Source organism: Phaeoacremonium minimum (assembly GCF_000392275.1).
Source record: "Phaeoacremonium minimum UCRPA7 unplaced genomic scaffold PA7_03_scaffold_413, whole genome shotgun sequence".
Lineage (NCBI taxonomy): Eukaryota > Fungi > Ascomycota > Sordariomycetes > Togniniales > Togniniaceae > Phaeoacremonium > Phaeoacremonium minimum.
The window spans coordinates 193,392-207,508 of NW_006921315.1; the positions used below are offsets into that span (position 1 = coordinate 193,392).

The 14,117-nt window shown below is 49.4% G+C and overlaps 2 protein-coding genes across 2 annotated transcripts; one reads left to right on the forward strand and one right to left on the reverse strand.

Moving 5' to 3' along the window:
* Positions 1–4,506: 4,506 nt before the first annotated feature.
* UCRPA7_5416 (putative low affinity copper transporter protein) lies at positions 4,507–5,078 on the forward strand (the record flags this gene model as incomplete). Its single annotated transcript, XM_007917963.1, has 2 exons — positions 4,507–4,901; positions 4,970–5,078. 2 exons carry the CDS (start codon positions 4,507–4,509, stop codon positions 5,076–5,078), a joined length of 504 nt encoding a protein of 167 aa, XP_007916154.1.
* Positions 5,079–12,682: 7,604 nt separating this feature from the next.
* Positions 12,683–13,519, reverse strand: UCRPA7_5417 (putative mads box protein; the record flags this gene model as incomplete). The annotated part of the gene is made up of 3 exons (XM_007917964.1): positions 12,683–12,961; positions 13,026–13,160; positions 13,277–13,519. 3 exons carry the CDS (start codon positions 13,517–13,519, stop codon positions 12,683–12,685), a joined length of 657 nt encoding a protein of 218 aa, XP_007916155.1.
* Positions 13,520–14,117: the final 598 nt, after the last annotated feature.

A 14,117-nucleotide genomic window follows, 5' to 3' on the forward strand; every position in this document is an offset into this window, starting at 1 on the left:
CAAGCCAGAGCCGATCCTCTCCAGCACGCTTTGCGTGCCGTTCAGTGCAGCGAGGCTTCGCCTATGTGCCGTCCCTTGTAGGTTCGTTTATTTTCTTCTGGGCAGGTGTCAGTTGTGCGCCCACCGGCGGGCGCTTCGATAGAACATTCTGAAACCAATGGATTGAGCCGTTTAAGATGAGAGATGCGGATGGCTCGCCGGAGCCTCGCGGTGGTGGCGTTGAGGCGTCAGAATGCTAGATCCATATGAGCCAATTTCCCAAGACATGATATCAGAGACGTCATAAATTGGCATACGTAGCTCGCATGGTTAGCCAGAGTTCGCTCACCGGCTTCACGCAAGGCCACGGTAGATCTCCGCATATCACATTGCAGAGGAGGATCACCTCGTGACACGCTGACCGGTCAAAACTGAGCAATGTAAGGGATGGTGAGCCTACCGGTTCGTTGCCGGCTTACGAATCAGCTTGCAGAGCCTTTGTTACTCTTTGTCGAGCAAGCCCTTAATTCCCTCAAGACCGCCGGCTACTATCATCTCAGCCCCGGAGCCTCGTTGGCGATTGCTGTAAATGTATCGCAAGGGTAGGCACAAACACCTCGCACAACATCTCAACTATGATTACCAGGTGATATTTTCAAGGTCTGATTTTTTAACTTCCCCGCCAGTGCTGGGGGCACAAAGTTGTATTTTCCCACCAGTCTTCTGTCATGATGCTCAGCTCTGGGTTGTATTCGGATAAAAGCACAACGTTGCACGAAGCCTGTGGTTCCCAAGTCGGGAATACTCCTTTGATCGGGCTTTCACGGTCGATATCAGTCGATCAGAAAGTCGGCTCCGTTCACTGGGTCATTCGAACCCTCGGGGCTCTCATGGCAAATCTGAGGACCAGGAGGATTTGGAGAAAGGCTCAGACTGCTGTTGAAGTTTGTCCAATTCGCTGTTTTGGACACTTCACTGGAGAGAACTCAGTCTAGTACAGGTTTGATTCTTCTCAATGTTTGGTACATCCGTTTGACAATATCGCTGTGGCTCATTGAGCATTTTTGGTCGTTTGTAGTGTTGCACACGCTTGCGTAAGCAGAGCTTCGAGATCTGACTCAAGACTCATACTCATACGCCAACACCCAGCAACTCAAGATTACACCGTGTTCTGCACAACACGAGACTAGGATCTACGGGATCTTGACAACGCCGATGAATACAAGCGGAACCTTATCATATCGCACTCGCAATCCGCAGCACCGACAAGAGCAGCCAGGCATCGCAAGAATTACCCTTTCAAGCAAAGGTCAGCCAGCATGCAAGTTTGTCGTCAAATTAGGCTTCGAGATGTTGCATCCCTCTGGATCCCGGCAAATTGGTTTAGGTTAGTTGCAGTCTGGCCCCATGTTTCTATTTAGCACAGGCCAGACTCCGCTGGCTGGGGTCCCGACAGGTTAGGAAGCGGCGAGTATTCTGGGCCTGTCAACCCGTTTCCTGCAAGGAGCCATGGCTATTCCCGATTTACAGACGGGAGTCTGCAGATCACTGATCACTCCATCTGGTCGTCTCTCCAAGAAGGGGCCATTTCCAGGCAAAGCGGGCGGGCGGCTAAAAGGGCCGCAGTTTAAGTCTTCGCGCGGGCCACAGAAGGGACTGTGCCTCCGAAATTGGGGACCGATGATCGTTGACTTGTTTGGGGCACATCCTGTCGGCTGGCGACCTGCCTGAAGGAGAAGTCCCACTGGCCGAAAGGCGGGTATCGCAACCGGAAGTCTTGTCGATGTTACCCACCCAGCCTCTGTGAGCGGAGAGCTTGTCGCTTGTTGAGTCCGACAAAGCAGGCCTAACCCTGCTCCACTTTGGCGGCCGTTGTCTATAAAGACCGTTCCTAGGCCGATTTCAATGTCAAGGTTGTGCAGTCTGGTTACCCACTCGGCAGGTGGGAAACAAGATGCAACCTGCATGTGTGACCGAGCGAGCATGTTGAGTTGTTGTAGCATTGCACAGCATTCGGGTCTGCGAAATCGATATAAATCTCTCGGGTACGCGTTCCTTGTCCAGGTAACCCCAGTCACACGAAAACATATCATGATTCTATCAACGATTTTCCCAAGCCGTGTCTCGAAGGGTAACCACCATGCGGAATTTCACTTGGACAGGAGGTAGTATCTTTGTTCCTAAGCGTGAACCACTAGGACGAAGTTTTACCACGTTTTATCACCTGGGCCTGAGTGCTTGAATCTGGGCTGCCCGAAGCGCAGCTTCCTTACAACTGGCGGTGTCAAGTAGTAGTGCCTAGACCTCGTTGCAGGTCTCATCTGCTCCCGGGCAAGTGATAATGGTCAGCTAGAGGTTAAGCTGCACCACCCAATAAGCATGTCAAGGATGTGTTGAAGTGTAAGTCCAGGGCCTCATCAAGTGAAGCGTGTGGCATGATCATATTGCTTTCTTGTTCCCCATATGTGAGTAAGGAAGCCTGGCAGCCCGTCAAGGTGCTAAATATAATCTGTTGACCAGGCTTCGTGGCGTTAGCTGGCTGCGGGCTTCTATGGCACCTCGGTGTTGCTTCAGCCTAGCGATACCATGCTCTGTTGTGTTCAAGGGCAAACAAGTGTTGACATGGTATCGGACGACAACTGCTCACTCAAACCTAGACTTCGACTCTCGGCGCAGCTTGTTGGCGGTGACTACAGGGCAATACTGTCCCCTGAAATCCCGTTAGTCTCCGAGATCTTCGGCGAAGTCTTCCGCGAAGTATGTCAGAGGTCGTTGATGCTGAACATTGGTTTGTTGTGGCACTCTTATAAGGAACAGCGTGATATGGCAATGACCTGATGGATGACACGTCCCTGGAAGCGCCTCGACACTTTCGTGCCCGGTCTTTCGTAACGTGTATCATGTTCGCTGTCGTGGAGAAGAATCTCCCTAGCTCCTCCGTCGCGTTTTGCTTTGGGGTCCGAAAGCGATGGAACCAACACCCTGCTCAAAGACGCAGAAGCATCAACACACCTCAAGCCGAGACCGCAGCCCAGTCTCTCGCCAGCGTGAACCAATATCTGGGTCGGTGGCCCGGCGTTTGCCTATCCCTCGTAGGTGTATTATTTCTTGACATTGGAATGGAATGTGCGGGAGGGAAAAGGAGGCTACTATCTCGCATGAGTAGTCGTTCTGGCGCCATCGTCACCACGGTGGGTTGTCCTGCTTGATATCAGGCTCGAGGAGGCAAGCCGAAACGCCCAGGCAGATCGCGATGACTTTGCATTAAGACCAAGATGGAGCCTTTCAACCTCCGAGCAGCCAAGAATTGAATCCATCATGCATCCGAATGTGACTTCTAAGAACTTATGACAGTATCGCTTGGAAGCTGGATCAACTTTGTACGGAGACAAAGCTGCTGGGACCGGGCACCTGTTCATTCGTATTATCTGATTTATTTACAGACGACCCGAGACGAAAAATGTCCTGCGAAGCGATCAAAAAGGCGAAGGCCAAAAAAATTATCAATTGATTACAGACATCTTCAAATTGCTGTTGGTAGCTGCGTCGAATGCCAATATCGTTGTAGATGCCTCTACGTTTTGGAAGTGTTGTTGGTAATGTTGATGTCGATGTTGTTTAGGGAAAGGAGGTCTGTTAGACCAGTCCAATGTTTGTGCGTGTTGGTCTTTCCAAGTACCTGTACTTTGGAGCTGCGGGTCGTGGCTGCCTTTTGCAGCGGCTGGTGGCGAATAAGCTGCAAGAAGCTGCAGCCAGCCGTCCAGGGGAAGAAACGTGTAACAGTGAAGTGCCGCCTGTCACCTTAAAATGGCAGCGGCGGGCAGCTGTTGTGTTAGTGTCAAACACCAAAGAAAGACAGAGACTGTAACTCTTGGACGTTTCCGCGATCGATCAACGAGCGCCACGGCCGGCCCCACACCACTAATACAATACCACTGCGAACGGCGGCCGAGCTCGATTTGAGCATGTTTCTGTTCTGTGGATGGGCGCACTGGCTCTGACATGCCCAAGACACACAAAACTCGCTCCATTCCCTGGCGATTCCAAGCGTCGTAAACTTCACTCGCTACTCTCTCCCGGCATTGAAGACTTCCAGAGAAAACCAGAAACGCTCTCTAAACCTTCTCTCTACAGCGCGCGTGTTTTACGTTCGGCAATCCATTGTCGATTGGTGCTCAGCCGCTGTGCCTCCTATCAGTCAGCTGGCGATCCAATCTAATATATATCCTCGCCGGACCCCTCCAGCCTCAATCGCCTTCTTCAGCGGCTAAACGGCAGTCAACGAGGTGGCACTTCATCAACTTCTTCATCTGTTTGTTGTGGGAACAGACCAGCCTTCATCCAACAGGAATCAGTGCACCTTGCGTCAGTTACAGTCGCTTAGACTCACTCGACGTCAATCTTTCAGTCCCATCTCTCCCCGTCCCGATTCGATTCCCAAGTGCCGTTTCCACATAAATGGAGGCAAGGCACGACGACATGTCTTCCATGGACGGCATGGACGGAACCACATCCACTTCCATGTCAATGATGATGGCCGTCTTCCAGACAAACATTGCCACGCCTCTCTACAGCGAGGCCTGGACGCCTAGCAACACCGGCGCCTACGCAGGCACATGCATCTTTCTGATCGTCCTGGCCGTCATTCTGCGGGCACTCATCGCAGTCAAGGCGATCCAGGAGCAGCGCTGGCTGGACGCCGAGCTCAAGCGCCGCTACGTCGTCGTCAACGGCAAGCTTCCGCTGTCCGAGCAGGTGTCCCGCGACAGCCTGGCCAAGCGCATGGTCTTGACGGAGAACGGCGTCGAAGAGGAAGTCATGGTCGTGGGAAAGAAGCACGTCCACCCCCGCCCCTGGCGCATGTCTGTCGATCCGCTGCGCGCTGTTGTCGATACCCTCATTGTTGGAGTTGGCTACCTACTGTAAGTCCCGCCAGAGAGTTGGAGCAGAAGATTCCCAAGGATGTTCATGTCGCTAACAATGTCACCAGCATGTTGGGAGTCATGACGATGAACGTGGGCTACTTTATGTCTATTCTCGGCGGTACATTCCTGGGCAGCCTGGTGCTGGGCCGGTTCAACCTGTGGAGCGAGCATTGAGCGTTTACCAACCCATTGCAGGACAAGGGGAAAGCCTTCTATTTCTATCATTAATGTATGATACCTCACACGACGTCATGATATGGGCCTATCGCGAAACGGTGTACCTGGAGTTTGGGTTTTGGCATCTCAATGCAACAAAAGAATTGTTCAAACATCTTCAACGTTGCTGCAATATTGTGAATGAAAGCCGTTAGTGCAGCGCTGGGTCTGAAGTATCGGTACTGCGGATCCTACGCTAAGCTGGGTCCTGCAGAAACGTGCTCAAACTCTCTCAAGCCTCTCAACATCCTGGTCTTTAGGTACCCCACCGACGACACTCAAGCAGGCCGCCAACATACTAACCTAAATGATCGTCTAAGTACTAGGCGACTCCCCAGAGTCAGTTAGTGGCCGTTAGGAAGCGTCATGAGACAGCACTTGCCTGGATACCCTCAGTATCCGCACTCACATCACGCAACCAGCATACGCATGTCCCTCACATCACATAGTCCTAAGAGTTGGTACCTGATAAGATTGTCGAAAATTACATCGCTTCGCTCATAATTAAATGTCATTGTCGTGTTAGCATTTTCATCCCTCCAAACTGTATAGAGCTCCCAGTCCCAGCGTCTTAAGTTACGTGTCGAGCGCACAACTAGAACATCGGCTTCTGCCACGTATGTTCTGCTCATTGCACTCCTCACGATTAGGATATACTTCCCTGGAGCCTGGTATAATGTTAGAGAACTATTCATTTGTATGAGACAGGAATTCGGTTGGTTTCTTTCCTAAGTCTTACATAGAAATTACTGCAGCCTTACTATAGATATCCGTTCAGATTTAGAAAGCCCAGGTTGATCTGAGCAGTTCCTGAGAGAAGTTACAGTTTGAATCATTGCATTACTCAGATCAAGTAGACTATGTCAATTGCTAGGAAAATCGGATGAATATTTCTCGAAACGTCATCAAAGCGTCAACGAGCAATACTGCTGGCATTCGCTCAGGTTCGAGTCCACAACGAAATTGGTAGGTAGAACCCATTGATGATTTTATTTATACAGCTATACAAGTGATCTCAATTTCTCCAGTTTTGCATGAGCATTGCCTTTGGAACATAGCAGTCTGCCCCTAGGCACCGGCGGTATAATTGGAGACAATGCAGCTATTAGCAGCTATTAATAGGTTATCTAACCTCGGTGCTGCAGTGATCAGTCTGGAGCAGTTGACATGTGCATTTGACTTATAAGGTCGTGGCCAGGGATCACACTTTGTATGAGGCAAGCGGGAATGGAGAGCCGAAGCGGGTACCGAACCTGAAGCTTCGCCGCCGGGGACGTATCAGAGGCTTCGCCGTAGGACGTGGCTTGGAGATCCAGATTAGGCTCGACAGTATATGCACCTGTTCCTAATGCCATACGTCGGGCAATTCTGCCATACAATTTGTTAAGGTCGAGGAACTGCAGGTGCCTCGTCCCGAACTTCTTCCAATTTGCACAACGAACTGTGCAAATGAGCGTTGCTTTTCCAATAGCTCCGCTGCAGTAAACTGCAATGCTAACGTTTATAATCGCGGTGTTGCACATCTTTGTAAGAATTCATTCAACAACGTGTTCTGTCTCGGCATTGACATTGCTCCCAGTACGTTGCCCGCCATACACCTACTGCTGAATTACTGTTGACAGTAGACTATTGCAAAGAGTGTTTCCTGTTACTTCTTGTACGTCCACATTTTCTTGGTCAGGTCTCAAGCAGCTGTTGTACTAAACAATCAACCGCCACCGTATTAGACATTGGTTTAAGGGAGGCAACCAAAGGTAATAACATAGTGCCGGTCTGCCTTTCTTGCAATGTGTATCAAATACTGCAACAATAGGGTTCTAGCTAAGATTGGTCCTCTTTATCGATGGTAAAATTGTGCCTCTGATTAATGAAGAGCTTTGAACTGAAAATATTGCCTTTCCTCAAACCTGTTCATCCAGATCTTTTTGCTTTCCTACTGTACTGTCCTCGTTGTCACATATTCCTCCTTTGTTTAATTATGAAGGTCGGTCAGTGTTGGTGACGTTCCATGTCAAGCCATCTCCCATCGATTCTACTACAACGTAGCGAATCTTTCGAAGAAACGCGAATTTCCTGTGACAATTGAGCTATCTGGTAAATTAGGCAAAAGGAAGGCCTTGCCTACTCGATTGTGAGGGAGTATAATTTATCTGTTTTGTCATATTTCCGTCCTGAGAGAATTGTGGGAGTGTGCTACAGTCTGATCTTAACTTGTTTATTATATATGACATCGATATGCTCTTGGACAACTGTGACTCTGTACAACAATCAACTCTCGTGGCCATGGCTCTCTCCATAGAGGAGCTCAAATGCCTTCTAACTGAGTCACTCCTTTACTGTCTCGATGATCCCTGCAATGCCAGGTCCTTGCAATTTGGTAATTTACCTTAATTTTGTGAATAGTCTTTACCTTATGTGACATAGCTGTGCAACAGAGCTGCACATACGTGGCTACTATGGCCTTGATAGCTTTCAAGATGATGAATTGCTTGACTTGGACCCTATAACAATGCTATATCTAGTGTCTTCTTTACATAACCTTTCAAGGTTGCTTTCAGTCTTGCACCTTGATGCTACTTACAGTACTGGGAGCAGCAACAGATAACAAGGATGATGTGTCCATTGCAGTTGGCGTTGATGTCGGTGTGACTGCCTATTCTGGCCAGAAGAAGAAGTGAAAGCTTGGACGGACAAAGGTTGTTCCTGTTGTGTCGTAAAGAGGCTGCCTTCGTCCTCCTCCTAGTCCCTTATCACGTAGAGGCGCACCACGCCAGCTCCGTCAACAATGAAAACCTTTCAACACACAAAAAGAACCCCCTCCCCGTCCATCACCGACATACAGTCCGACATTCCTCAGTCATCATCCTTCACGACAGCTTCGCACATCTTGTGTCGCCGTCGCCGTTGCCTGCTGTGAAGAAAATTGATTTCCATCGCCGCAGCGACCAGCCTAGCGATGGATTGCCCTTCCGTTTCCGCCTCGTTGACCAGCAGTATCTCCGAGCACAGCGTCCATTCCCCTCACCCTCATCACCACCACGATGGCAATTGCGCCCACCCTGACACCTGCACCCACGTTACCGAGACGATCACCCTCACCATGCAAGACGACGAGACGTCCGTTGCTCACATTCAGCCTGCTTCGCCCTTCAATGGCGTTACTGGCATGGTTTCTCGTGCTCTGAGATCTGGTGAGCTTTTCTCTCTCTTTCATCTTCGGACCCACTCGTCTTAGATCCTCCGCCTTGATTCACCCCAAACTTTTCACCCGCGGAGATGATTTCTTACAACTTCCATTGCTGACCCTACCGTCTCGTCACAGTCTTCATAGGCGGTACCCAGCAGCCCCAGCAGCCATAGAGCGGCCCTGTGGCAAACGGCTCCGGCACCATTGTGATCCAGAACGCCACACAAACCATTCAGGTGAATAATATGCTTCGCGGCGAGGACAGCATCGAGACGCGTCTGGCCCTCATTGATCGCGTCCTCCCCCGCATTGGCGCGCGCACCATCGGTGGCGACATCCTCGACGTTCTTCTCGCCGGAGCACCCTTTGGCATCTTCTTTGCTGTTGTTTGGTTTGGCAAGACTCCGAAGATTGTGCTTGATTTGTTGCGCAAGTGTACGTCGTCAATCTTCCCTTCCTTCAATCTTTCTCTCTCTTACCTTGTTGAACTCGGCTAACGTGTCTTTATCTTTTTCTTCATTAGAGACCCGTCCATCGCCGCTTTCGCTTCCGCATTAGCAGTATCTTGGTTCAGGTTAAGTTTTCAAGATACGGGTCAACAGGTTTGGATGTTCATATCAAGCAAGCTATGATGTCCATAAGGATTGGAACGGAAAGAAGCTGCTGCTCCAGGTCCAATTTTCACTGGTCTGTGACACAGAAATTAGCTATGTAGCTCTGTAGCTGGCAAAAATACTCCATTCTCATGACTTTCTGCCTGCCCACTGCCCACTGCGCACCACCCATATTATGTCTCGTTCATACGCTAAGCTTCAACAAGACATAATCTCGAAGCACGATTAACTGTGCTATTTTTCCATTTCATCTCCACCTAGTAAGAGCATCTCTGTGATCACTTTTTTTTTTATTTTAATTTTTTTTCAAGAGTGTCGTCAGCTCGGCGAGGATATTCAGGTGATAGGGTCATGACCTCTAAGGTAAGGAGGAAGGAATAAAGTACAGCCATCCTAATCGTCTCTGCATTCATTATAAGGTAGATAGTAGTTTCTATATAGTCAGTAATTATAACCTACCTTATTAATATCTTTCTTAATCTTAGCATAGTAACTAATATAAATCTAAACCTTATTTAATATTTACTCATTATTAGAGAAATAAGCTTTGTTATAAAGCTATGCTTCCAGTACTTTGCAGACATCTGAAAATAAGGAGGGAGACATAATGTTTCGTTTCAGCCAGGCTAATGCATACTCTCAAGAATACAAGGAATGTAAAGTAGTATACAATACAGCAGCCTTTTGCATCAGAAATTGGAGCCTAGAAGCTAGACACAATGCCTTGGAAAATTAGATACGAAGTCACGGTGAGGTTAACGAGTTCTACCGAAACGTTGAGGTCGTGGGCAATAGTTGGCAACGTGGGAAAGTAGATGTTTGATGCAAACCCAGAAACTCTTCTCGAATTAGCAATAAAGAATGGCTATTTCCATATGTTTTAAGCTTACAAGTAGCTGCTATTGAGACAATGAGAATACTAAGAGCTTTTTGTCGCTTATCGAAAATGCTGTAGGGCTCGCTGGTTTCGGGAGCTATCCGAGAACCGAGAAGTGCCGAGTTCTGTCGACGGTGTGTTCGCTGCAGAACTGCCAAAAATGGACTGTGTTTGGGCAAAGAATATATCTAAAGAGCTTACAAAATTCCAAGTATTTGTCCTGGTTTAGTTTACATGCGGCGATTGTGGGAAACGAAAGACGGTTCACTCCCTGGGCCGATTCGGGAAACGATCTTCTGATTGAAGTCATTAATCAATATCCACCACTGTCCGAAGATACGACATGCCAAATCCTGGACATCTTATTTGAAGGCAACGCTTTGAGTCATGACACTCTTCGGGCGACACAAACATTTACCTTGCTCTCTGAACTGGTCAAAACTGGCCGATTCAAAGCGTTGACGCAAGCATTATCCTTCGGGATCAATGTTACCAGCCGCAATGAAGGAGGGCGGACTATACTACATGACATGGACATTGGCCGTGGCTTGGGTTCCTCTACATCATCAATGTTGCTCAGTTTCCTACTCTCAAACCAGTTTGACCTCGGTTCACGAGACAACCATGGCCACACAGTCCTACACTTTGCAGCTGCAGGCTGGAAAGAGGAGCTTCTTACGCTTCTGCTTGAGAAAATATTCGACAAAACCGTCGGTTCAAATTCCTTCACGTTTCTAAAGAACACGCTAGAGAACAACAAGATTCAGCAAGAAATAACAGATAGCCCTGATTTCGAAGTTGTACACATGGTTCAGAATATGTGGAAAATCACCAGACTTCACGACGATTGCGATACCTGCTCACTAGCAGGCCGCAGAGTTTCTGGGAGGGGTTTCGTATAATATTTCATATATATCTAGCCACATACTCCGTGCTTCCCTTTGGATAGACGAGTTGGATTGGCTCAATCATATGACTATTTTATTGTAATTGTTCCTAAAATCCGAATAGAATTGAATCTGCTAAGGTTGCTAGAACATGAAGGCCGAGAGTGATCCCTCATTTATGTCAAAGGAAGGTCTTGCTGACTGGGCATGATGTCATTTAAGACGATATACGGCGTATATATCGGCTGTGGTAGTAATATAAGAAAGAACGCAAACCCTGTGCCGAGAGTGTAGCTTTCGAATAGGCATGGCGATGTTCAATGCTCTGAAATCGACACGATCTTCCATAGGACACGCGGAACAGTTGGCAAGGGGGATAACAATGCTTCCACAAGTGATGGAAGATAAGCCAAATACCGAGAAACCTCTCTCCACGGCCGTAGCAACTTCCCGAGAGATTTGGATGTTCCCGCTTGGGCGCCTAGGGCCGAAGTGCTGCAGTCCCATCGTCACCTCTCCCATTGCCTCACCACGGCTTCTCTCTACGAAACAGTGCTCGAGATTCGTTCACCTACACGCACACAGCTGCAAGTCAACGTCATACACGTACGCTTTCTGCAAACGTGCCTAAGGAAGAGGTACGTTGTAGGTAGGCATAATCTCACACAGACTTCTACACAAGACTCAGGCCCAATTTCTGCCACCACAAGCCAACTAAAACAATCCGACTTTCGATGCCGACTTGCCAGACAACTCCACACTTGGACAGCGCCTATCTGGCACAGACTATGCAAGGTCTGGCATGTGAGAGCGAGTGGTCATCGTGCCATCGCGACGAAAGGCAGCCAACCAGACGCAAACAGCCTAGACCCTGTCGCCATGACATGCATCTCGGCTCTTTCCGTCACGCATGTACATACATACAATGGGGGATTGGGCCGCAGATGGCCCGACATGCAAAGAAAGGAAACCATGGCCCAATCCGTGGTAGTATGACGAAAGGGAGACAAATAATATGAACCCGGTCGCAGAGCGGCGTTTTCTTGTTGTATCAAAGCTTAAACAAATGGGACCTTCCTAGTTGAGCTGCTCCATCTACCCCGAGTCATAACAACAAGCAAATGTCTCCAAAGCAGGCATTTTCTTCAATTAAGTGTGAATATTGAGGATTCTATGAAATACTATCATACAATGGTGGTTCTTGGTCTCTCATCTGACTCTTCCTCAACTGCGTCAGTCGAAAGAGGCACTCGCGAGGAGTCTGTTCGAGTCGAAGAGTATCTCCTACTGGAGCGAGTAGCGACAGATGGAACACCAGCAGATAAAGAGGGCCTGAGGGAGCGAGAATAATGAGAGATTAGAGCCGGAGCTATACCTGTGATGGGCTCGGCTGCACGATGGTGACCAGGAAACATCCGTGTCCTATACGTCCGAGTCATCGTGAAATCGTGACTTCGTGCCAGATATCCCGCTCCCCCAAATTCAGAAAGGCGGCAAATTGCTCGCCCAGCAAAAATGTTGATGCGCGTTTCACTGGCATCTCCTTTTGATCCCTCGCCAACCGTGCACAGGGCTTTCCCCAGTCATAGATGCAGTGCGTTCTGCCTCGACCATTTCCACAATGGGTAGAACAGGACGCGCAAACTATATGCCGATATATGTCCTTTAGCGTTTTGGACCTGGCTCATCGGCAGGCATACCAGAATTATCCAGCTATCGCCGAATATTGCGCGAGATCGTGTTGTCGTCAGGTGATTATGCGGCTAGAATGTATAGGGAACGAGGAGTTGGTCTGAAAAACGCGAGAGATAAAGAGAGACTAAATAGCGAGTAGGAACAGACGAAAGACCAACACCGAATTAAAACGCCAAACCACCAAAGCCGTCGCAGATTATGGGATCATCTGGTCGATGTCCGGACGATGTAACGACGTCTCACGAATGCATTATATGCTGGGTATCAGCGCGCAAGCCAAAGTCACCATGACGAGCCGACTACTATGACTGGTGAGATGTGTGCTGGGGCAAGCCGGACTGTGGCGGCATTGCGTATTGCCCACCGCGCTGTTGGACATAACTCTGATATGCGAGGGCCTGCGATGGGTCCATCGGGACATTGGGCATATAGCTGGGAGGCATGTGCGGGTTCTGCGGCATGGCTCGGCTCTGTTGCGGTGGCAGGTGGGCGCTGGGAGGCTCCTCAGGCGAGTCAACCTGATTGGAGTCGTCGACACCGTTCTCATTGCCGGGATTGGGCTCAGGTGCATTTAAACATGCCTGATGTTAGGTTAGCATGAGCTGCGACGGGCAAACGAGCGGTGCGACAAGGTGCGATGCATACCTGAATCAAGTTCTTGCCCTCCGCCTTGGTGACGAGCGGCTGAAGCTTTGGGGTGGTGAAGGTGTATACCAATCCGGTCTCCGAGACCACCAGGAGTAGCACCTGTGTACCGGTGAGAACGGACAGCTCGTACGCCTACATTTCGGGAGCATTGAATGTTAGCAATTAGCTATCGATTGCGGTGCTGCGGCGACGGGGAATCGCGTGAAGATGTGATGATGAATTGAGGGGGAATTGACGGCGCAACGAACCTTCTTCATAATACCGGCCTTGCGCTTCGAGAAAGTAATGTGGCGACGCGACTTGTCGCTGATGAACTTTATCTCAATCTTGCGACGCTCACGGCCACCCTTCTCATCGTCGTCATCGTCATCGTCTGCGGTGCTGGGACGAGGGCGTTTGACGCCACGGTTTTCGCCTGCAGAAGCGCCATTTCCGTGCTCATCGAGGTCGGTGGGCGACGTTTGGTCGTGCTGATCGGTGATGTCGGCCATTGTTTCTTTAATGGTATCACGAAATGCTCAAAAAGGCAAAGATGGTGGAGATGCTGTTTTGAGCGTTGTGCCGATGGCCTATACTTGATCTGGCGTTGAGCGGAGAGGCTCTGGTGTAGCTGCCTCTTGTCGCAGAAACCTGGTTGGGTGCTGCTGTATCGAGTCTGGCGTGCCGACGGAAGGAAGCGAGGAATCAGGTTTAATTTTTGTTTGCTTTGTTTGACTTTCTGGGCGCCCCAGGTATCCGGCGAGTAATGGCACTCGCAGCAGCTGCTTGTTCTGACAAAGTATGTATCGGCAGTGCAGCAGCAGGGACAGATGGATACCACACCCTCAGAAAAGTAAAGAAAGCGCGACTGTCCAGGAAGAGGCTTGATGGCCGGATATGAACGTGTCAATCAACGTTTTTGGTGCTGCAATTCCCCTGTACAGAAACAAGCAAAAAGTGTCAGTACAGGAACTTGACTGATCAGGCTTGGGGGACTGCAAAAAGAATGAAAAGAGGATAGTGAGGTGGTAGCACACGGGCTGCGGCGGGCCACAGCCAGACCAGACAGTTTAAAAAACGAAGGCGGGGGGGTGGGCAGTTCCAGTCCTG